The 24,133-nt window shown below is 40.2% G+C and overlaps 3 protein-coding genes across 8 annotated transcripts in view; 1 reads left to right on the top strand and 2 right to left on the bottom strand.

The window, feature by feature from the left end:
• The window catches only part of FAM184B (family with sequence similarity 184 member B), a 41,308-nt gene extending 37,510 nt beyond the window's left edge, over positions 1 to 3,798 (top strand). For 4 of the 6 annotated variants that reach the window (XM_051771484.1, XM_051771483.1, XM_051771485.1 and 1 more), the window contains 4 exons: positions 327 to 444; positions 629 to 733; positions 1,400 to 1,605; positions 3,070 to 3,798. In XM_051771484.1, coding sequence (XP_051627444.1) covers positions 327 to 444; positions 629 to 733; positions 1,400 to 1,605; positions 3,070 to 3,160 — 520 coding nt within the window. In that variant the 3' untranslated portion in view covers positions 3,161 to 3,798. The remainder of the gene's footprint in view (positions 1 to 326; positions 445 to 628; positions 734 to 1,399; positions 1,606 to 3,069) is intronic. The other 2 variants (XM_051771486.1, XM_051771482.1) reach the window with 1 other exon arrangement.
• Positions 3,799 to 4,822: 1,024 nt separating this feature from the next.
• Positions 4,823 to 7,033, bottom strand: MED28 (mediator complex subunit 28). Its single transcript, XM_051771488.1, has 4 exons — positions 6,818 to 7,033; positions 6,638 to 6,704; positions 5,603 to 5,715; positions 4,823 to 5,167 (listed from the first exon to the last, which is right to left on the bottom strand). Exons 1-4 carry the CDS (start codon positions 6,968 to 6,970, stop codon positions 4,970 to 4,972), a joined length of 531 nt encoding a protein of 176 aa, XP_051627448.1. The 5' UTR covers positions 6,971 to 7,033; the 3' UTR covers positions 4,823 to 4,969.
• A 1,325-nt stretch (positions 7,034 to 8,358) lies between these two features.
• LAP3 (leucine aminopeptidase 3) lies at positions 8,359 to 23,677 on the bottom strand. The gene is made up of 13 exons (XM_051771487.1): positions 23,479 to 23,677; positions 22,880 to 22,995; positions 22,472 to 22,526; positions 20,352 to 20,457; positions 19,132 to 19,291; positions 16,414 to 16,575; positions 15,252 to 15,410; positions 14,375 to 14,499; positions 12,913 to 13,001; positions 11,477 to 11,579; positions 9,754 to 9,833; positions 8,998 to 9,110; positions 8,359 to 8,888 (listed from the first exon to the last, which is right to left on the bottom strand). Exons 1-13 carry the CDS (start codon positions 23,599 to 23,601, stop codon positions 8,690 to 8,692), a joined length of 1,590 nt encoding a protein of 529 aa, XP_051627447.1. The 5' UTR covers positions 23,602 to 23,677; the 3' UTR covers positions 8,359 to 8,689.
• Positions 23,678 to 24,133: the final 456 nt, after the last annotated feature.

Raw genomic sequence — 24,133 nt, 5'->3', positions numbered from 1 at the left:
TGTGATGCAGATTCTTTTCTTTGGGAAACTAGACTAGCCATGCAATGTGCAAGCTTCTTATTTTACACCAGGGGCTGGATTTTATGCAGACAGGTGTTGTGGATTAACCCTGGTGGCAATTTATTTTGGAATTCCACAAGATTCTATCCTTCTATGTAAACCATGTATAGATGCCTATTTTTTTTTTTTTTAAAGGATGTTTAATCAGAAAGGCCTGGTTATGCCCCTGTATTTTAGGTTTGGAATTTAAGGCAGAGTACAGCCCAGGTATCTCTTGAACCTGATCTGAGGAAGTTTTTTTCCAGTCTGCATTTTCTTTGGAACAGATTTAAAGAATTAGAAGAAAAGTCAAGAAAATGGGAGTCCAGGTCAGAAGATACACACCTTGTAAACTGTCTGCAAGACAAATTAAGTGAGAGAGAAGAAATCATCAAGCAGCTGGTGGTAAGACTGCCTTTTATATGCAGTTATGTATTTTGGAATCTATTGAAAGGCTCTATTCAGTGTTTCGCACATTGCTTCAGACTGGTTGCTTCTTTCTGTTCTAGAATACTTTGACAAATGTGTGTTTCCCTACCAGCTTCCAACAAATACATGTTTCTATACATGTAACTTTCTTTCCCCTCAGGAAGGAAGAAAATGTCAGCATTCACTTTCAGCCAACACTGAATCCTCCAGGAATCGGTCATTTTCTTTCAACCCTAATACAGCAGGCTTGACTCCTTCCATCAAGGTAAGATGGGCAATGCAATTAAAATCACAAATCATGAAGTTTTGTTACTATTTGAATCATACAGGTGATCAGGACAGTAAAAGTGCTATTAATTTTTTATGATAATGTTATTCAGTAGGATTCTTTCCAGTAAGCCAACTTAGTCAGGTGTTGAGTATAACATAAATTCAGTAGAAGTATATGTGCAACATGAATACAGGTTTTTAAGCAGATGTAAAACACTAAAACTCCAAAGGCATGAGTCTTCCACAGCGATAAGCACAGCCATTGTTTGCAGATTTGGGAGTTACTAATTGGGATATTGCATGCATTAAGGAAAATTATGAATCTGTTTGGGTTGCTCAGTATTTGCTCTTTGCCATTCCAGCCCCTCTGCATGATACTGTCTATAAATAGCCATTAAAAGAGGGGAGGTCAAGTTGGTGGAAAGCACCTTGATCTGTCTAAAACCCCAAGATCGAATACACAAGTTGTTTTAATTAGATGGGACCAAATCCATGGATCCTCACAGCATACTGTCAGAATCTAAATGCCTACAGAAAAAGATGGGACCCTTCCTATCTGAGGTTCCCTCACAAGACATCTAGGAATGAGGTATTGTTGAGGTTTTATAGTATAAATTGAAAAAACTGTGTATGTAATGAAATTTTCTGTTACAATAAAAAGCAGCAGAAGAAAACACTTGAGGTGCCCAGTCGTGTTGTCAGTGTTCCGAATTTAGCTTCCTATGCAAAGAGCTTTTTGAGCTGTGACTCGAGATCAAAAAGAAGTGCTCCTCAAATAACAAAATCTACAAGCTTAGACCGGAGTCCTGGCTGCCTCAGGGTGGGCTCTCCATCAGCACAGTCCTCAGACAGCAGTGCTGCCACAAGGTATTTATCCATTTTCTAAGACAATAAATGAATTTATGTTCAGAATCTTGTAGGCAAATCAAAATCATTATACATTTGGAAATACACAACAATGTGAGGTTTCTGCAGTGCAGTGAACTCCGTGTGTTCAGTTCTCTGCAGACAGACTCAGAACTTTACTGCAGGTGTAGGCTATAATCCCTGCCCAGCAGAGCTTACACTTGCAACCCCTTCTGGTGCTAAAAAACAAGAAGAGTTGCAAGTACTTAACTAAGAATGCAGTTAATAGTGAATATGGCTGTTTAAAACCTTGAGCATCTACCAGTGGTTCTAATAAGGATGTGTCTTCTCTCTTATTTTTGTTTCTTCACCTTGCACTTGGTAGATGTAGATGACATATTTTTATTTTTAGGAGGTATTTCAATGAATCTAGGCTAATCATTTCACAAAGGGTTTAGAGACTTAAAAATTGATTAGCAGACACTTAAGTAAAAACTTCGTTTCATGTTTTCTCTCTGAAGAACTTGCATTCTTCAGATTTAGGAGTTATTTTAACAATGTTTGGTATTTTATAAACATAGCTGAACTTAATTAAAAATACATGTAGCTAACATACAATTATAATGATAAATATTAAAAAAAAACAAAACCAAAAAAACCCAAAAAACAACAAACCCTACCACTATGTTTCAGGACCAAATCCAGCCTTCTCACCTATCTCCTGGTGGAGATTATTTATCCTGTAAATTATGTGCTAGAGTTCTTTACTTCAGGGCAGATGGTGCTGACTGCCGACAGAAACAATAACCTGGGACTCAGGGTTGGATCCAGTTTGGCAATTCCCACATCTAAAAGATAAAAACGTGCTGTGTCATGCCAGATGACTGCCAAGGCAAATCAGATTTCTGTTTTAAAGGGAAACAAATGCACAAGGAGACTGAGGGTAGCTTGGCTGCTACTTACTTAACTCTTTTAGGTCAGTCAATCATAAGTCAAGTCTTATTTGCTATCATTTGTTAAAAAAAATCCTGAATGATGGAAAAGAGACAAGGTAATAGGGTTGATTATAAATGCCAGATAATGTTCAAATTAATCTTTCAGTGTCAAATAAAACTTTTACCCAACATTTTTAATACATGTCATATTTCATATTTTGAAGAGTGAATTGCAGCTGCCATTCTGATTTTCAAGACTTCTTATCCTTGAAGCATCCCTTTATTTTTCAAAATGTCAAGTTAAGAATTATGTTCAAACATTTCTCCGTAGCCGTTTAGCTCTGCGTGTTACGACCAGGCAACTGTTCGAGTTACCTGACTAGCACAGATCCCACTAGTGTTTTGTAGCTGGCACCTTTTGGCCTTATCCATTCATGTGAGCACAGCACCATGCATAGCATCAGGATTTTTTCTGGGAAAAGAAGTATTACATATTAATGAGATTGTAAGTAAGTAGGCAAGTCATGCTAATGCTTATTTGTTTGTACAGGGCACATGGCAGTGAACCACCACAAACCAAAGATGACCAAAAACAAGACCCTCAGCATCAAGAATGGTTTACTAAGTATTTTTCATTTTAAAGCAAACTATTTCCATATTTCTCAGAATCACTACAAAAGCCATTCCTATTTTCTTTCAGGAATGATAATCCAATATATGATTTAAGGAAAGAAAATAATAAAAGTAATTTCTAAGTAAATGATGAGGAACACCTGCACTCTTACATCTATTAACTATGGAGTTACAGGCACAGATTTCAAAAAAATGCATTTTTTTAACAACCTCTGTAAAAAATGAAGAAAAAGCAAAAATACTGTTATAAGACTTTTTATAATCAAGAGACTCTACCACTCCACCATTTCATTAAATATGCAATTGGGACTCTCATACATCCTATCAATCTGGTACCAGCTGAAGAAAGGTCTTACTTCTGTACATTTATACATTTGATTCATCAGCTGTTTAAAGTAAGTTATGCATATAATGATGTGATTTTTTAAGTTTTTAACAGTTTTTGTTAAACTAATCTTAAGCTGTACAGCATGTGGTATACCTTCAAGAATAGCATGTTTATAAGAGGCTGGTTTAGAAATAGTTTTGGGTTTGCTTAATAAACTGTTTTGTATAGTCAGCATTGCAATATCCCTATTGCATTTCAATACATGTATCAGCCTGATTAAGTAGGATGATGTGTAAGTATGAACATTAAAGCTTGTAAATGATCTATTTCTGTGTTTTACAAAAGACTGCTACGTTATGCTGAAGTGTGAGTCAGATTGATACCCTGAGTTCCAGAGTGATGGGAACCGCACACATGTACCTTTGATGCCCACCTAAATGTAAAGTGGAGGAATGACTACATTTATTAGATCATGCTAACTCACTGCTGGGAGGAAAGACACCTATAAAGAAATTTACCCTCAGGTAATTAACTCATCAGTAACTGTGGAAGGCAGGGAGGGAACTGTGCAACCAGCAGCCTGATGTTTAAGATAGGCTAGCTCCTCTTCAATTGCTGTACAGTTTGAATCCCTGTTTAATTTTGACCAGCAGGGCCCAGCTATGTTAGAAATTTTCCGTGAGCGAGGTGTACCTCCAGCCTAACCTCATCCTCTCTCCAACAGCCAGCAAGAGCTGTTCCAACAGATGCAAATAATTAATACAAAACAGCTGCTGCACCTCACTGGTGGTGAAAAGGTAGCAAAAAGGGCAGAATGCTTCTACAGGCTAATACTTTTTATCCCTGCTATCTAGCATTTTCTCCAAAAGGAACTGCTTGATTTGGAAAGTGACTTTGGCACTAGATTTGACAAAAAGACACTTTTTATATATGTAATTAAGAAGATAAAACAGTGTGCAGTAAGTAACACTGAGTGCCTTGGTATCTATGAGCAGATCATCCTGTAACAACCAAATTTGTATATCCCAAGACCCCTTCTGTGAGCTGAACAAAAGTCTGGTGAAGAATGACAATTCACTTCAAAAAAGTACAGTCAAATCTAAGAGTGTTTCTACAGTGGTCCTCGTGGATAATTACTGGATCACATAACATTCAAATCTTCCAGTAAAATCAAACACTAATCTTTGCAAGTATTTTCATCATACCAGCAAAGACAGAGGGAAAACTAGGGCCACCCTCTCTAGAAGGAACAGGATGCATTCTAGGAGACACACGTCTACCAGAAAGCATCGTGAACAGCAAATCTGAATATTTTCCATTGAAATATAAAACCAGTTCATACTTTTGGGAAAAAAAAAAGAAGATAATTTATTTGGCTTATCTTAACTATTTATATTTGTAGTACAAATTACATTATACAAAAAGCATAGAAAGCAAGAACACCACTGCTTTGCACCGTTGAAAATACTGAACTATGTAAAACTGAAGATTATGTTTGCTTCATTGGAGCAGGAATATTCGCAGAGGCTTGTTCCAGGTAAGCTAAAGGACCTTGAGGCATTTCTGCAGGCTTTTTGTGCTGTACACTGATGTCTTCCAGGACCTGTTGCCAGTGTCGCAGTTTACTCAAATGCTTCTGAATTAATGCTTCTTTTCTCTGCAATTCATTTCTTAATTCTGAAACATCCTATGGATGAAAAAAGCGTATTAGTAAATAGATGGTATTCATATGAGCAACCACCTCACATAAAGAGCATCTAATTTTTTTAGCTTGAGTTTTCAAGCTGATCTTATAGTGGAATAATGGAAAAGTGTCCAATGAAACTGCAAATGCACTAGTGCCATTCCCCTAAATCCCATATTTCAGAGATCACTACTGCCAACAAAATCTGACTAACTGGTTTGTCTCTTCCAATGAAACTACCAGCTGTGCTCCAATACTCCACAGAGCAGCAGGCATCCACTTTCTCAAGGATCACAGTGAGAGTTACGTTAGAAGTCAAGTTCTACCAACTTAAGGTACAGCACTATGTTGAAAAACCCAAAATTAATGTGAACAAGGTGACTGATGTGCACAGTTTATCTCGTCTAGCACAAGACAGGTGAATTAATTTAAACATACCTCTTTAATTACTTGTTCTGGTTTCTGAACTGATAGCTGCAGTCTTTTTTGTAGAAAAAAGCATTCAGTTTGTCTTGCAACATCCAGAAACTTTTGGATACACTGATCGACACCTAAACATATATAGCAAAATAGAAAGAACAGATTCAAAAAAAATAAGATATCAGGCTGATAATAGTAGTGATCTGCATGCTATTAAAAATACTTTTCACAGTACTTACTAGAAAGAAAATCTTCAGAATATCTAAAATTTCTTATTTGTAAAATATATTTATTAATGACATATTTATAAAACCAGGATGTGCATTAAGTCTCCATATAAGACACTGCTCTGCAAACTTTCAGAACTTCTTTTAAAGCTGCAAGACAACAACACTTCCAAGTTTTATTACCTGTCTGACAATAACAAGGAATAATAAAATACTTCATGGAACTTGGTTGAATAAAGAAAACATTTCTGCATGCTCAAGCAACAAGCTCAACGTAGGGTTCTCAAATATGAGCATATTGAGGAGAATTCCTGTATCACACACTGCTGATTTAGTAATGAAAGCTGTTCCATCCCAGCATACGAATATGACCCAACATCCAGAAAGGAGTTTTCAGAAGTATTTATGCCGTTTTCGACACAGCACTTAAGAGTCAAGCTTCAAAAAATTTTCAGGGACAAGCACACTTCCAAGCAGTCAAGGCCACTTTCCAATCTCTGTTCACACCAGTTCAGTATTTATTCCTCCTCCACGAAGGTGGGTCAGTCAAGCCTTAAAGCACCGCTACGGAGCAGCCTGGGCCGTCCCTTCCCTTCTGTTACTGCTCCATACAGCTTCTCAGTGCATCACCCGAGCTCCCTGCATTTGGAACCATGCACTTCACTGTCCGTCAGTCTAATCCCACACGACGCCCGGAGCCAGCCGGCACTCGGACCTCCCCACCAGACCCCGCTCCTTCCCTTCCCGGTGGGTTCCTTTCCTCCCACTGCTGTGAGCAGCGTTCTACCGGGGAAGGGGCGACCCTCAGCTCCCCCCCGGGGCTCACCGGTGCGGATCTCCTCCTGGTCCGTGCCGTTCACGTAGTCCTGGCTCACCAGCGAGGCGAAGCAGGCCTGCGGGACAGGGAAGCACCGTGCTCAGCGCCTGCAGGGGGGCGGCGCCGGGAGGGCAGCGCCCGCCCGCCCGCCCGCCCGCGGCTCCCCCGCCCGCGGCTCCCCCCGCTCACCTCAAAGGACGCTTCCAGCTCGTCCACCAGCGTGTTGTTGGGGTTGCGTGGCCCCGCGGGCGGCGGGATAAGGCCGGGCGGGCCGGGCGGCCCCGGCGGCGGAGGCGGCCCCGGGGCCTGTGAGCCGAACATGCCGCCCAGCGCGCCCGCCATGGCGGCAGCGGCGCATGCGGCGGGGGCGGGCCCGGCGCTGCCCCGCCCGCGGAGCGACCCGGCCCGGGCACCGGGCGGGGGGAATCCGCTCGTGTTAATCACAGAGTCGTCAGGGGTGGAAGGGACCTCTGGAGATCATTCAGTCCAAGCCCTCTGCCAAGGAAGGGACACCTTTTCACACAAGAACGCGTCCAGGCCGGTTTCGAGTGTCTCCAGAGAGGGAGACTCCACAACCTCCCTAGGCAGCCTGTTCCAGTGCCCTGCCACTCTCAGCGTAAAGAAGTTCTTCTTAAGGTTGAGGTGACACTTCTTGTGTTTTAGTTTATGTCCATTACTCCTCATCCTGTCGCCAGGTACGACTGGAAAGAGCCTGGCTCCATCCTCTGGGCACCCGCTTTTGAGATGTTTATATGCATTAATGAGATCCCCTCTCAGTCTTCTCCAGATCAAACAGGCCCAGCTCCCACAGTCTCCCCTCATAAGAGATGCTCCAGACCCCTCATCATCTTTGTGTCCTCCGCTGGACCCTCTCCAGTAGCTCCTTGTCTTTCTTGTACTGAGGAGCCCAGAACTGGACAATACTCCAGATGTGGCCTCACTAGGGCTGAGTAGAGAGTGAAGATCACCTCCCTTGACCTGGTGGCCACACTCTTCCCAGCAGACCCCAGGATACTGCTTGCCTTCCTAGTAACAAAGAGCAGAGACAGCAAAGCCATCCTTCCCAGCAAGACCCTCCTCCTCCAGTCTCTGCCCTGCCCACACCTCACTGCCTCCAGCCTGGGTAAGCACCGGTTCCACATCACTTGTTACAGACCACTGTTTAACAAAAAAACCTGAAAAAACACCCTAAACCAAAACAACCTCCCACCCTCTGGGCCTGAATCCCCCAAATTGTCAAGAAAACATCACCCCATGATTTTAAGTGTCAAGCCTGTTTGATGTTTGAACTGATTCTGGGAATACTGTCCCTGCTGGGAACCCAACAGTCTCACACCAGGAAAGGGGGGAAGCAATAAGATGACAAAAAGTATGTGAGATGGGGGCAGGTTCCCATAAAAACCCCCATGAAACACTAACTTGCATTCATTAATTTTTCTGAAAAACAGTTACAAGACACACTCATGCTGACATGTTTAGAACTAACTATATAATTCTGTGCTGAAGTCATGCTAATCATGCTAATTGCAACAGCCTAAAATGTCTGATGCAGCATCATTTCTGCCTCAATACACACCAAGAGCAGGTTTAATTTTTCTAAGGAAAAATGGCAAAATGGCATTTTTATGAACAACTTTGCAGAGCTACCTTTCACATCACCCAGAGTGTACTCAAAACTGAGGCACAGCTATGATCTCCTATTGTGCATTCTCTCTCAATCAAAACACATATCCAAATAAGGTATTTATTGTTTACAATAATTATGCTTACTTTATATATAAAGTAGGAGTCCCAATGTTTTCCATTATCATGTTTTGGTATTAAATATCTCAATAGTTCAAACAGAGTATTTTTTATTTTAAGATGCATAACATGGGATGACAAATCTCAAAGCTGAGATAATCTTACCCAAGTAATAATTTATAAAATGCATTTTTAGTTAATTAACATAATGAAAATATGCTTGGGGCATTCATTTATGAATAGTACCATTCATTTATGAATAGTACCTTTTAAGATTTTTTTCTTAAGGCAGAGTGGATGATTTTAGAACAAGTATTTTTATTTGGCATTGTGACTGTCTTGACTTAACCGAGCTGCAAACTCTACGAGGGTTCTCGTGGGCCGCCCTGCCATGCCCTTCCGAAGGTAGGGCACCTCATCTTTATTCGACATCACACCAGCAATATCCAAATGAGCCCAGTGAGAGGCAGTCACAAATTCCTTCAGGAATGCAGCAGCTGTGCATGCTCCTCCAGATCTGTGGGAAGTAGAAAAATGTATTGTTTTTAACAGCAACTCCAACAGCACACATATTAAATAAATACACTCAAAGAAAGGGGCACATAAAAGATATTGGTTCACCTTACCTGCTGTACTTTCCAATGTTACTCACATCTGCAAGAGGACAGTCTGTTACTTGTTTTGTGTAATGTTCAAAAAGAGGCATTCTCCAAACTCTGTCTCCTGTCAAAATGCTGGCCTGAAAACGGAACAGTGATAGTTTGGGCAAAATTCTTTTTGCTTAGGTTTGACCAGTCTAAAAATCTTCAGTCCAATATAATATTAGGTATTTGGGAATACACTGCAAAACAAAACAGGAAGTCTTACTTTTTAGGTAATCTAGTGTCAGTCAAAAGGTGACGTCAAAAGGTGACATCCAAAGACCACATTTTTTTATCTGTTTTTTCTTTTTCCTGACAACACAAATCTTTACCCTCAGAGGCTTCCTTGATCCATCACACTTCAGTTACCCACAAGGCCTCTGAATTTCTGTCTCAGTGTTGTTAAGCAAGATCAATTATCTTTTTAACATGAACTAATTACTGTCAGTAGTCCAGAGCTTATGCATATGCAGTAAGTTATCAGAACATGCAGATCCTCGAGATGATCTGCATGCTGTTTGGTGTATGATATCACACCTCACTGAAGAGATGGTAATTAATAGTCAACATTAATTATTTTCAATTAAATACAGTACTGACACCACTCCTACGAAATTTCAAAATGTAATAATATCTCTTTTAGATTTGCATAAAGCCTTTCAGTAATGTACTAACTTTTCAATAACATATATCACTGAATTATTACTACTATGATTTAATAACATAGGTAGGATGGCCTACCTCATAGAGGTGAGTCCAAAGCCAAGATGAATTTGTGAACACCCCAGTCGCAGCAGATCCCAATGCAACATCCATGGCACCTACAGAAACATACCTTCAAGTTTATATGACAAAGGCAAAGGTGGACCTGAGTTATTCCCTGCATCCTGACTCCTCACAGAACTTCCCCTTTTCAATTCCCATTATCAGTAATGGGAACTAATCAGACTGCAAAACCTAAAGATTTTAGTACACTTGTATTTTTAAAAGTTTGAACATTTTTAAAACATTTATATAATCTCACAGGACAAGAAATCATAAAAATTTCGTTTCTCATGAAACTAGATTTTTTATTTCAGCTTGATGTTTCTTAGTAATATTTCTAAGATAATGTATTAAACAACAATATCCTCTAAAAAAAAATCTAGATATTATTTCCATCTAGAAACTGAGTGGATTTTTTCCAGTTTATAGACCTTTACAATTTTCGAGCTGGTACTTTCCCTTTGTGAATTTCATTTGCATAGATTTTTACACAGTGTCTATGAATTTACTTTAAACTAAAATAATCCTTATCAAAGTACTAAACCATGCCTAAAACTGAGGGACTACATGCATATTTGTCTATTTGATGCCACAGAACTGCTTCTCTAATACCAACACTCAATCCTCAGTGAGATAAAAAAAAGAAAAAAAGTAGTTTAACAAAATGATATGTCAACGAAATTTCTACAGGAGCTCTCCTCCTTCCTGCTTGGTGCACAAGGATCCCAAACAGGAATACTTTTATACAAGGCAACAATCTTAAAATCAGTTTCCCTTCCATCTACTGAATCTTCCACAGAATTTGAACTGGTAGAACTGATGGAACATAATTTAAAGCACTAGCAAAGAATTTATATAAAGAATTATTTTGCTTAGCATATTCATTAAGTAACACAGTGGACTCATGTCTGAACTACTCTTCTATGTTTGCTCTCATTTCAGCTACAGTCACCTCACCCATGACAGCCTGTTACTGTGTGCATGAGATGAATACACAATGCTCTTTTAAAATTTAAATTTATAATTTCACTATTATGCAACTGTAGAGACAAAACAATTAAAACACATTTCATAGTGCCTAAAAAGCATGCAAACTGAACACAAAATAAGAGATACTTCAGTCAAACATGTTCTTGGGAAGATGGTGACTCTCCTGTTATCTACCGTCACGGAGACCTGAGCTAGCTCTCGTAGTGGGAGAACTGGTGCTGGCTAGGTCAGAACTCAGGCACTCAGCAGGCCACTCACAAAGAAGCCATTTGGAGTGTTTGGGCTCCAGCATGGCCCTGACATGTGGACCAAGCAGGATCTTCCTCAACGCCACTGTCTCTGCATCACACAGCCCTGGGAGCTGGGAGGGCTTAGCTCAGAAATGGAAGCACAGGGAAACATTGAGCAGAAACATTAAAGTCTGTGTAGGGTTTCCCACTTTTAGTTCCAGTTGGGCTGGGCCAGCTGAGCCCAACTTCATAGACACTGCTGAGCACATCCCCTCCATGCCAGTCCCTCCCCACTCCCAGAGACACGGTGCAGGTTGTTAAAGCACAAGCTGTGAGCGCTGTTCCTGCAACATGTAAAATCATTTCAGTTGCCTTTGAATTAAGGCTGGGTTTATGTATACAGTGCAACTAATCCACAGCCCACCTAATATGTAGCAAAGAACTGATAGCAAACTGAGCAGGGAAGGGAAACTGCTTACCTGTTAAAGTTGCAGCATTCACAATAGCCCTTGCATTAAAATTGTGGGCGTAACAGAGAGCATCAGCTAACAGCAATCTTCCTTCTGCATCTGTGTTATCTACCTTCAGAGGTAAAATTAATAAAAAATAGAAAAACTACTGTAAACATTCCTTTCACTGATGTATTTCTTACATATTATCTTAAATAGCTATAGTGGATACAGGCTCTAGGAAATTCAGGTAATCAAAATTTACTCAAACTACACTAAAAAAAAGAAAAAGTGTTGATATACAGTTATGTTTACAAAATAAAAGCAGATCTGTAGTTGAGGTCAAGTCATCTTTCAGCACTGCAACCTGCTCTGTATGCTGGGCCTCTGTGCTGCTGACTCCTTAGAAGAGCCTGGAGAGGTACCCCAGTGGAACACACAGGCTGGCACACCCAGCAAAGCCCCAGGAATCCCAGAGGCTGAGGTATTGCCAATGAAAACCACAAAGGAGGAGAGGGTACCACAAAAAAGCACCGAGACATGACTGGAAACAGTTCCTTGTTATACTGCTTTCTCTTTGGATCTCATAACTTCTTCCCTCTAAAAAAAATAATCAATTTGCTCCTTTCCCCTTTCACGAAAACTTCATGATGAATTCTGCAAGATTAATTACATGATGTGCTCTGAGCTACTACCACTTTCTTGCAAATTTTTCCTGGTTGGGGAATACATGCCCAGTCTTTTTCCCTCAGAGCAGAGGGTGACTGAACTCAGTTTTGGGAGATGAACCTCAAAGAACTGGAAGGTTCAGCAAGTCAGGAGGGGCAGAATCACAGAAATCCAGACAGAAAGAAATATTTCTGAATTAAATCAGTGATCTACAGCACAATGACTTTCAGTGCAATTTAATCTATTAGATGAGTTTGGAACTGTTGGTAATAAATATGAAATATGTATTTTGGGTAAGCTCCGTTGAACCAATAGCCCCTATGACTCAGAGTTCTGAATGTACAGAGCAGCTTGGCAGTGTAAAGACCTTGGTTACATCAGTAGGAAATTAATAATCTTATGTCTTATACAGATAGCAAGGAATTGTCCTGAAAGGTCTGTTGGAAGCAATTAATGTTATTCATTTAAACTGAGAGCCTATATTTACAAGCATTGTAAAAACCTCTTGTGCTAAAATGAGATTTTCCAGCATGCTCAGTAAATGACCTTACTTTGCAGCTTTTCCTAGCAGTTTATAAAACATGTCTCATCTCTTCAATCTAAATTTATATTTGAAAGAATCCTATGATAGCAATTTCTAGTTAATAACATGTTTCTTACATTTTTAAAAAACTGTATATTTGCACTACTTGTCTTTTTAAAGGGTTTTTTCAAACGTGCTCTGATCGCAGTCATATAACTTGGTTGATTAAACCAATTCACTAAAAGTATTCAAAATCCAAGTTTCTCATGCATACCTGTATTGTTTTTCCATTTTTGGCTCTAACCACATCCCCAGGCTTGTTTGCCTTACCACTGGGCATATTTTCACAGAGGGGTGCCAAACCTCAGAGACAAAAAGAAAACTACATTACTTGTTTCCTTCTCAGAAAAGATGTAGAAAAAACCCCACTCAGATAAACACCAAACACCTCTTTAAGAAAACAATACTAGTCTTATCTTGAATTTATGCTCAAAAATTATGCTCCAAGTTTTTTCTGGTTACTGAAAGACAAATGGGGTCTGGTTTTCAATCAGGAAAATTCCTCTGCATGATGCACTACCACACTCTCCCACCTACACCATTTTAACACTAGGATTTACTTGTACTTTATGCTGTAACAAGTGACATTAGAGAAACAATAAATATCATTTTATGTCTCCCACATATAAATAATAGGTCACATGTAAAGGGATTTCTTTCTGAAATGAAAATTAGCACTTCTCAAATTAACACTGTGAGCCATTCAAGCTCTGCTCATTATAAATAAACATTGTGTAATGTCCAGAGTGGTCCAAGGAGTTGTCGTGTAACTCCAACTGTAACAAGAGCAACTAGAGATGAGCAAAAAAGAGGGTCAGTGTCAAAACTCCAACTGCAAATGGGATCATGGGACGAAATGCACTCCACCACAAGGTCCACAAGTGGACCACCTCTCTCGAGCTAATTTACTACAGACTTGCTCCACTGACAGCCCTTCCCATCACACTTCCAAGTGAGGAATGCCGCGAGGATGTGTGTGTGCACCGCTGCCCTCTACTGGTTGAAACATGGAAGTAACTAAAATATCAAAGTCGAGTTTTTCAAACGTAAAACTTATCCCAGATCTGGTTACAATGTCATCACTACCTGGTTTTGCCACGATTCCTGAATAAGCTCATTTAATTTTAGCTCTGCAGGAAAAATAAGCCTTTTTTCCCGAAAAAAAAATAAGCATTGCTCATACTTAACAGTATCAGCAGACTGGGTTTTTTTGTTTTAGTTTTCTGCTGAGATATTCACCTGAGAAAATAAGAGCTCACCCCTCTTCCTGTTCAACTGTGGCAAACACCCATGGAGGTAGCTCAGCTAACTCCTTTTAATTTTAATTGCTTATACAGACATCCACATTCCTTCTTGTAATGAAGGATCAACACTTTGAAAAACTCATTGAGAATATGTTTATTGACAATCATTTCTCTCCTAAGGTCTAAAAATCCTGCCTTCAAAATCTTAATTCAGTGTTGCAATATTTTATTCAAGCAAAGCTAGTTGGTTCAAGCAAAGATATATTTTTTGATATGCAAATAAAAATGGAAAAGAGGCTGAGCAAGGGAATGAGAGAAGTAGGTCTGCAAGAGCCCAGGATGTTTCTACAAGGTCGTCACCACTGCTGATACTAGAAAATTACAAAATGTTGTAAAATTAAGATTTTTGGGTTCTCTGACAAACACACTTACCAATTATGTTTAGAGGTAGATTTAAAGTGGCTGCTGTCACAATGGCTGAACAGACAGTTGCTGCCCCCCCCATATCTGCTCTCATGGCGTCCATTCCCGATGACGGCTTCAGTGAGATGCCACCACTGGAACACAGAGCACAAGTGTCACCCAACGTGTGCAAGTTTGATGTTGCATATTGATATAATAATATTGATGATATTCTGTCCACCAGTATGCTTAACACCAAGTATCAGTAAATGCTAGACCTGGTGTTTGCAAATACTCCTGCAACCCTAGTAAGTATACTGAAAGCAAGGTATCTGGGTTTTCATTTCAATGTCCCTGAGATATTTCCTCATAATTAGGAGACTATAAAAATCCATGTAACCTGCAGTGGACTAACTCAATGGTCTTCATAATAGCAGAAGTGCACAAAACAAGGACAAAACAGTGCACTTGGTAAAATCAATCTATGGAAGGGGAATAGACTGGTAAATTCTTCAGTAATATGTGACATGGAAAGCAGTTATAAGGAACTATTTCCTATTTCCTTAAGCATCACCTAGATGTCCAGTGGCATACTGCAATTCCAAACATGTAAATTCTGTACACAGAGATTTGCTCAAGACAACAGAAAATAGCATGTTCTTTGAGGTTTTTTCCCCTGAATTTCCATTTTCCCCTTACAAGATGATGGCATATCAATTGCTACAATTCCTTTGTACAACCAATCTTGTTTCATCCCCAGAAAAGGCAGCACAAGCTACTATCTGAGGCAAGTTCAATGGAATGGCATTGGAAGATGTCCTGAGCAAAGAAAAAGCATCTCCCTGTTGAACATGAATAGTAGGAAAGCATTTCCTCCCTCTAGTCATTAAAATATTAGCATACATACCTGTCAAATGTAACTCCTTTTCCTACAAATACCAATGGGGAGTCATCTGTATTAGCAGCCCCTAAATAGTGAATCTCCAGAAAGATGGGAGGTTCACTTGAACCCTTAGCTACACTCAGGAATGCTCCCATCTGTTCTGTTGTTATCCAAGACTCCGGCCTGGAACAGAAATATATATTAATTTTATTTTTTTTTTTGTAGTTGGACACTTTGACCAAGGTGATTGTTTTTAAGACATAACAAATCTTGAAGGTTCGTACAGAAACCATTTCATTTTAGTTAGTTATTTTGGAAACTGTAATTTAAATCCTATTATTATTACCTTTTGTGTGAAGCAGAAAAATACTTCCTCAAAGTTGTTCCTCGATCTTTGTTTTGCCTTGTATAAAAAGCAGCCAAAACGAAACAGCAGAACAACAGCTTGTCTACAGCTGCTGCATCAGAAACTTTAAATTTCCACTTGCCTAGTAGGTGAAGTAACAGTATCACAGGAAGTTACAGTTCAGCTTTCTACTAGCAACACAGTTAACTATAGGCAAAGTTGATTTCCCTCAGTCTTTCGCTTGTCAACAAAACAGCCTCTAAGACCTGCACAACCACTTTCATTTCCACTGAAGAGCAGAAAGTAGATATTTAGGGGCAAGAAGCACTAGCTGTGCAAATCCAATTGCAAGGGCTTTTATAGCTCCAACTCAACATTTTTAAATCTTTACCCCCAACGGTAACAACAATAAATAGAAGATGTTTCATTGCCACAGAAAAAAGCGCAAAAAAAAGCGCAAAAGTATGTTTAAAACCTAATTGGGAAGAAAACAAAAGGTACCTAATATTTGCCCTCTATTCACTGAGTCTTTATCAGGCTGCCTTTCACAGCACACGTGTTAATTAAGCAGTAATTGACTGCATGAATAATTGACAGTTAATCATTTTACTGCATTACAGTATTGCTTCCTCTGCAAACTAGCATCTCACCTTCTAATCCTGAGAGTAGATTGCAGTCTGGGCACCCCTCATGCTTTTTTCCCAAACCCTCACTGCTTTTGTCATTTGAAGTAGCAGAGAGAAAATAAGAGACAACTGCAGCCTTGAGTAACCTGGAAGGTATCTCATCTTACAGTCATGGTTCTCTACCCTGTAAAGGAGTTATTTCAGTGGAATTTACCTTATATGGACCTTCACATTGCTGAAACTTCTGAGCTTCTGTTCAATATGTTCAGCAAATTTGATTGGAGTTATATAATTAGCTGGAGCCTCCATAAGGTATCGAGCAAGGTTCTGACCCTCAGCATAGATAACCCCTTTTTGCCAGGCTTCACTTTCAGCACTAAACAACACACAATAATCAGGATTATACTCATTTGCAAAAGTAAGATGTTGTCCGCATTCATATATTCTCTCCTTTCTGAAAATGCAGTATCATTAATTTGGAGCAATTAAGAATATCATAGTTATCTTACTACAAGGAATTTAGTATGAGATTCAAGGTACATCTAGTCCAGTAACTCATCCGTGGTTCTAGTCAGTGCCAAATGCTTCAGAAAAAAGTAGAAAAATCCTGGAGCAGACAGATGTAAAATTATCTGTCTGATAAATTAAGTCTTGTCCTAATCCTCAGTATTTAGAGATAAGCTTAAATCCTTAAGCATGAAGATTAACACACCTTCCAAAATTTGTAATCACATTATTTGTAACAGCCCTAAAAGTTTTTATTTACCACATAAAGCCTCCAATTCTAGTTTTCCATTTACTGAAATATGATTATGCAATAAGAGTGGAATTTGGATCTCATTTCACAGCATACTCAAGGCATTTCACTAACGAATGACAGAGCAAACGTTCACAAAGTTGCCTGTACAGGAAAATGGGGAAGTCACTCTGGTTACTTTGCAAGACAATCAGTACAAAACCTTTCATTCTACTGAGACAGAGCTGAAAACCTGACTTGCTTTACAGGACATCACAAAGCAGGACATTCAGCTGGATTCCACCTCTCAAAAGAGCAGGACAGTGATGGAGGAAACCAGGAGGAATATGGAAGTATTGCCTGGATATGGAGGTATGGAATTAAGAAGCCAAATCTCAGCTGGCAATTGAAATTGGGAAGAAGTGGGAAAGGTAACAAGGGGACTTCAACAGGTACACCATCAGCAAACATGGCATTATGGGGAGCACCTGAAATGGGGAAGGTAAACCACCATTCACAGGGGCCATGACAAGGTGGAGTAACACCCCAAGGGGAACACTGAGAAGTCTAACAAAGACTGGGGTAAAGTCCTGTACCTGGGACAGGACAGCTCTACACAACAGTCAGGCTGGACACTGACTAAGCAGAAAGCAAAACTGCAGAAAAGAATCTGGGGGTCCTGGTAGACAAGTTGAACAGGAATAAGCAGTGCATAACTGCAGCAAAAAAGGCCAACCACATGCTGGGGATTAGAGCCAGCATGCTAAGGGAAATAATTATTTACTTCCTTAGCATTTGTGAGGCTGCATCCAGCTATGTCCACTTTTGAGTTCCAGAATACAAACCCAACACTGATAAACTGGAGAAAGTGCAAAGGAGGGCCTCTAAGAAGGGCAGGGAGCAGCAGCACATGGCATATGAGGAGAAGCTAAAGGAACTGTGTTTGTTTCACCTAAAGAAGAAAAATTCAGGAAAGAGCTAATTGCAGTCTTTCCTATAATCTTAAATAGGATTCATAGAAAAGATGAAGACAGACACATCTCAGAGTTGCACATTAGGACAGTAACAGACAATGTTCTCTAGATTCAACATGGAAAACTGCAACAGCACATAAAGAAAAAAAATCACCGTGAGTGTATTTAAGCACTAGAACAGATGGCCTAGTGAGGTTGTGGAAATTTCATCTCTGGAGATAATAAAATATGGACTAAACAAAAGCCTGATCAACCTGACTGAGCTTTAAAGTTGTATGTAATGTCCAGGTTATCCCTAATTCGAGTAGGAGCTGGACTGGATGACCTCCAGAAGTCCTTTCCAACCTAAATTACTATATACAGAAATGACTTCCAGTGTCTTAAGTGGTGATAGGACCATCTATGTTTTCAGGCAATGTTTCTTTGATATAAACATAATTGGCTACCAAACTATCTGCTGTGTTACAAAATGGGAATAGTGTTGGATGTAGCTTATCAAGACACCCTTAAATCAAGACATTTTTATTTTAATTCACTAACTTTTTCATAAGGAAGGACTTGTTCCTGTTTAAAGTATACACAGGAAACACCTCTCCTCTGCATGACAGAATATCCAATACAGAATGTCCAAAGTCCACTCTGACAACTGTTCTAAAACCAAAAGCTCTGATTCTACTTTCTGCTGTGAAGGAACAGTGATGCCTGTTTAGAGACCAGAAGCGTCCAAGCTTCTCGCATTGTAGTCTGTGAATAGAAATGTAACAATTGAACTGTGTAAAATATCCATCGTGACATGGTCTGGTGTCAATTAGCATTTCCCAATTCTCAAAAGGATTTATCCATTCATGGGCTTTAAAATACCTCTGCTCCACAATTTGGGCACAGAGTACCAACAAAAGTCCTTGTATGTTACAACTATGCTTTGAGCAATATTTTACTTTTATTTTTATCCTGGGCCTTCTTTTCTACGAAGCAGCATTTATTTACCCTTAACCTTGCAACATGACATACTAACAAAACACACAGAACAAATACCATAAATATACTTGAGATGTTAAATACTTCAGGCAACTCAAATGAGTAGGAGGAGTTAAGAGGGAAACTGTTGCTGGTCTTATTCTTTCAGTTTTGTTTTTCTCCTGCACAAGCATGCCATGCATACAGTTCTATAAATAAACAAATAAACAGATAAATAAATAGGCAAGCTTTCCTTTGCCATCACCTTCCATGAAGCTGAGGAGTAACTATAGGTTTCTTTTTTTGCTTCAGCTCATTATATTCATGCAATCCAAGGACAGCACCTTCTGCAGCTGATTGTGCATCTCCACAGGGGTCTACTTCAACACAAGGGATCTCCAGGTCTTGGATCTGCCTACAGCCAACTGAAAAATACATTACAGAACTAGTAGTCCAAGCACAGAACAGCAAAACGGTGTCCGAGACGATCATTGTGACATTTTAAGGAAAAAAATAATTGTAACTCAAGATATCTGAGTTTGTAAGTCAGTCAATTAAAGAGATCGTGCAGTAGAATAATTGAAAATGCTAATGACATATACTGACAAATATGACTAAAAATATCTGATGAATTATAACGATTCAAGCATTTCACAAGAATAAAAAAGAAAGTTCACAGTTGTTCACAGCTCATTCTATAGCAAAGCAAAGCTCTATCATTCTGGAGTACTACGAATTATGACTACCTACAGGTAGCAGAAATTTGCCATAACTTATATTTTTGCCAAGAATATGACTACTCTTCCTTCAAGATGAGTTTACATACATTTTTATAAACAAACAAATTCCATAAATTCTGTTTTGTACCCAAATAATTTAACAGTCTTTTGGCAGCTACTGGCTAGTGATTTGGACATAAAGCTTTCATCCAGTCAGAGATTATAAACTCTGTAGTGAGAACTCTTTTTATTCTTGTTTTATACACGCTTAGATGCAGCAGTCATCCTTGATTAAAATAAAGGCCTCCTCTGCCTATGACAGATAACATACTGAACCATACTGCTGCTGTTGTGAAAGATATTAGCTTAAAACACAAATATCTTAGTTATGGACTAAGCAGCAGAAGTAAATGTATGTGCATATTTAAGTACAGAGTCAGCACAAAGTGAATCGGTGATGCTCTCAGGCTTCAAAGTAGTAATTAGACAAGTGCCTTTTCAGTATCACACTGTTTAGAGAAGTTATTTGATACAAATAACTGCAGTTACCTGTCTGCAGATTTGATTTACACGCGCCATAATTCTTTGCTCACTGAGGAAAAATTTACATGAATATCAGTGACAAGTAAATGCATTTACCAAACGAGGCAGTAAGTTGTACAGTTCAAAACAAAGGCATATCTAGACTGGCTCTTCAAAAATGGAGCATGCTGCACCACTGCAATTGTTTTATAGACAAAATGCTTCAGAAAATTTAATAGTTAACCTGCAACAGCGGCACGAATATTTTCTTTGCCTTCATTCCAGTTTTCTTGGTCATTTACTCCAGCATTCTTCTTACCCAAGCCAACTACCACCACACTCGGAAAGTCCTAGATGAAGCCAACACACAAACAGATTTGCTTTCCTCATTGTTACAGCAGAGTTGTTATAAAGACTTTACTTTCCAAATCAAACCAAGCACAGCATTAAAATACATTCAGTACTTTTTCTACAGTAGGTGCGTTTCATTAAGAGTGCCCATATGGTGCCACTGTCCCGTGCTCCCAATCATTTTCCACAGGCATGCAGCCAGTTACTCTGTTATCCAGTTAATAATTATGTGCATTGCAGCAGACTGGGCTTTATGCTCAACATGTAGTAAATTTGGTACTCATAAAAGTAAGCAAGCTCAAGAGTCCTTGGAAAGCAGATCCAGCTTTCCAGCTGCAACAAAGGCCAGAACTGAGCTGGAGAATTGTAACCTTTCTGGCATAGTACTATGTTCAAGGAAATAAAACCACTTTGAAAGCTGAGTCTGTTAGCTCATCTCAGGAGCCGTGCTGGCATGATTTGACAGGTAGCAAACCAAAGCTGCACAGAGGTACAGCTCTTTGGAACTCAGGAAAACAATGTAGCATAGAAGACTAAATGCTTGCCTTATAAGCTGCTACTGGAAGGCAAAAAGGAAGAAGTAGCAAAGATAAAAGCAGCCTTATAAGAAGGAAGTCAAATTTGTATAAAACTCAAATTTGTATTAAAAGTTTTATATATGAACGTGTATATATATATATATATTTCCACAGCTCTGAAAAGAAATGAAGTTAGTCTTTCCCTTCCATCTCTGTCAGCCTCTAACAATGAGCTTTCAAACTACTACACGATAGTAAAATCTTTTAGTCCACAAGATGCTGAAACTCGTGTTAACTTTCCAGAAGGTCAGTGATTCCAGTTAACACTGTTTTAGTTACCACTATTTTACAACACACTTAGAAAAGTGTGTAAGGCCAAATTCTCCTGTCTTCTCTTGCAGATTCACTACCCACTTCAGAGCCTATCCAGTATGCAGAACAGGGATAATGGGATCCTTAGTGCATTCACTCAACTTCCATGAAATTTCTGAGAGCCTTTTTACTGAGTCCAGTGTCAGCTGCATGGGGTGTCTGCACAGGAATTTCTACATGGTAAGTAATACTCTCTACAAATGAATTTATTTAAGGTTATTTAAGTAGCCCTAATGTAAGATTCGGGTACTTAGACAGGGACACATAGTGTCATTACATGCCTGCCTAGGCCTAGCTACTACTCTAAAAAGGCACAAATAGTATCATATTGGCCAGTTTCACATGCATGCAGTAAATGTATTAGGGCTTCTCAAATGGCACCAAAAGCCTGATTCTGAGCAGATGACTCCCCATCTCATACCTCTGTGATCCACTATGTCTGTGCAGACAAAGTCCTGCTTGAAGAACACTCCCATGTCTTGTTTTCAGAGGTTTCAAGCACACAACTTTGACACCTCCAATGAAAGCTTATGATAGGACTACCTTGAGTTAGAACTGTTATATGGAAGGTCTTTGCAGCTATTGGTACACCTGCAGGCACTCACTCCTCCCAGATGCGGGAAGCACAGTGGAATCATAGAATATCCTGAGTTGGAAGGGACCCACAAGGATCATTGAGTCCAAATCTTGACCCTACACAGGACATCCCAAGAATCACATGATGTGCCTGAGAACATTGTCCAAATGCCCCTTGAACTCTGGCAGGCTTGATTCTGTGACTACTTCCCTGGGGAGCCTGTAGAAGTCAGATCCAAAACTGCTGTGTTTCAGCTCATTCAGTAAGCAGTTATTCAGAGTAGAGTACCTTTGGAGCAGACTCGTTTACATCCTCTCAATTTGCAACACACCAGAGGGAGTACAGGACTTTGCAAAAGGCCATGCAAACATGGGTAGTGCAGAACAGGAGGCTTCAATAAGAACTACATTTTTGTTGAGAGAGGCAAGAGGGGGGAAGAAGAGCAGGCCATTTATAAAAGCACAGCAGTGAACTTAGCTTAAAATTAGATGTAAGGGCAAACTTCACACATTAATCAACTAGCACGCAAAAATGCTAAGTTCATACCTGATGCAAACCATGAAATACGCGTGTTTTGCCTTTCTTCAAAGGTGGCCCACATCTAGGACACAAAAAGATTCCTTCAATACGAAAGTCCTTACTGGTGATAAATCTTATGGAACTACATTCACTCCACAACTACACAGTATGCCACACAAATGTACTGGGATGCTTGGCTCAGTGCTCATTCACAGTCAGGTCCCTACAGAGGACAGGTCCCCTGAAACATCTTGCACGTTTCCTCAGCGCTTAGTTTTATCATGGGAATTCCCCTCCAAACTGTTTGGCCTGGTAGAAGCAAATATCAGCCTGACAGTTACACGGACACAAACACTAATAACGAAAAAAAACCCATCATTCCCATTGGTGTTTGTAAGTACTTTAATTCGTTTCAGAAGCTTATCACACACTTACAGGGACAGAAGTTCTCTCAGCTTTCCAGATACGAGTCTATCAAAAGCATCTCCTGCAGCAGTGAATTGGGCAGCACCATCATCCTTTTCACTTGAGTAGACTCCCAGAACAAGACCCTGGAAAAGGACACACATTAACGTGAACAACACAAAATTTGGAGACCCATCAGAGGCAGCAAGCACACTGTTCAAACCATTGCTACTTCTGCATATATTTATCTCATGTTATCTATTTATCTAACACGATGCACAGAGCAACACCTGGTAAACCAGGATCAACTGCTACAACTACTTTCAAGTGTGAAAAAAGAAACTAGATACAACATAACTAAAGTTATAATAATTTTTCCGAACACATAGAGATAAATAAAGACAAAACCTCTTCTAATCGGTAATTTTAAGTGCAAAAGGGTTTCTCCGCCCCGCTCCCCCCAAAGCAGATCTCCATCCAGGGGCACCAAGGAGGAGCACAGGGAGTCGCACCCCTCCTGGCTCAGCTCCGGGGGGCACAGCGACCCCGCTCAGCCGTGAGCCGCAGGACCGAGCGGGAGGAAGGGACCCGCTCCCACCGCCGCCTCCTGCCCCGGCTCAGCCCCTCACCTTCCCGCCGGCCCCTCGGCTGTAGCCCCGCGGAGCGGGACCCTGCGCCGGGCAGCTGCAGGCCAGGGGCAGGTCCCGGCTGAGGCGGCGCGCAGCCACCCTCCGCACACAGGGCAGCAGCATGGCAGGGAGCAGAACGGGAAAGGAAAGGAGGTAAGCAGGAAGGCAGCAGCACCGCCCGGCCCCGGCGCGCCCAGCGCCTCATCAGCCGGCGCCGCGCGGGGCGGTGCCCGCGGCTGGGAAGGGCCGGGACTGAGAGCGGGAGGCGGGAGCGCTTCCCGAGTTAGTACCCGGAGCGGCGGGAGCTGAGGTTTCCTGATTGTGTACGGGAGGTGATCAGGATTCTCGTAGCATGCTCTAGATGGGTATGCGCGCTTCTCTTGGGGGTTTATCACAGAGTTAAAAAAATCAGCCCTGGTCTGCTTACTGCACGCTTAATTTGTGTACTGAAGATTAAAATGTAAATTACTTAGGAAAAAAATAAAGCTTTATTGCAAATGCACATTGTTTTCTAAGACAAAGCAGTACAATCCCAGATTGAAATTACAAGGGGAAAAAAAAGAAGAGTGGTAAGTGAAAATAAAATAAAAAAACAAACAGTAAGAATGACTATGGTTATATTTTATCAGGAAAAATTACACTGGAATGCTTGGTC

This window comes from Manacus candei, unplaced genomic scaffold (genome assembly GCF_025592945.1).
Source record: "Manacus candei isolate 608988 ecotype Guabito, Panama unplaced genomic scaffold, ASM2559294v1 h1tg000135l, whole genome shotgun sequence".
NCBI lineage: Eukaryota > Metazoa > Chordata > Aves > Passeriformes > Pipridae > Manacus > Manacus candei.
The sequence above is the reverse complement of the archived record's forward strand: the minus strand, read 5'-3'. Positions and strand labels throughout refer to the sequence as shown.

Coding starts and splice junctions, on each gene's coding strand:
- MED28 (XM_051771488.1), bottom strand. CDS start 6,970: ATGGCGGGCGCGCTGGGCGGCATGTTCGGCTCACAGGCCCCGGGGCCG. Junction 6,705..6,817: donor AGCTGGAAGCGTCCTTTGAG/GTGAGCGGGGGG, acceptor CCTGTCCCGCAG/GCCTGCTTCGCCTCGCTGGT. Junction 5,716..6,637: donor CCAGGAGGAGATCCGCACCG/GTGAGCCCCGGG, acceptor ATATATGTTTAG/GTGTCGATCAGTGTATCCAA.
- LAP3 (XM_051771487.1), bottom strand. CDS start 23,601: ATGCTGCTGCCCTGTGTGCGGAGGGTGGCTGCGCGCCGCCTCAGCCGG. Junction 20,458..22,471: donor TATTTCATGGTTTGCATCAG/GTATGAACTTAG, acceptor GGCTTCATCTAG/GACTTTCCGAGTGTGGTGGT. Junction 16,576..19,131: donor ACTCCTCAGCTTCATGGAAG/GTGATGGCAAAG, acceptor TGTGTTGTTTAG/TGCTGAAAGTGAAGCCTGGC.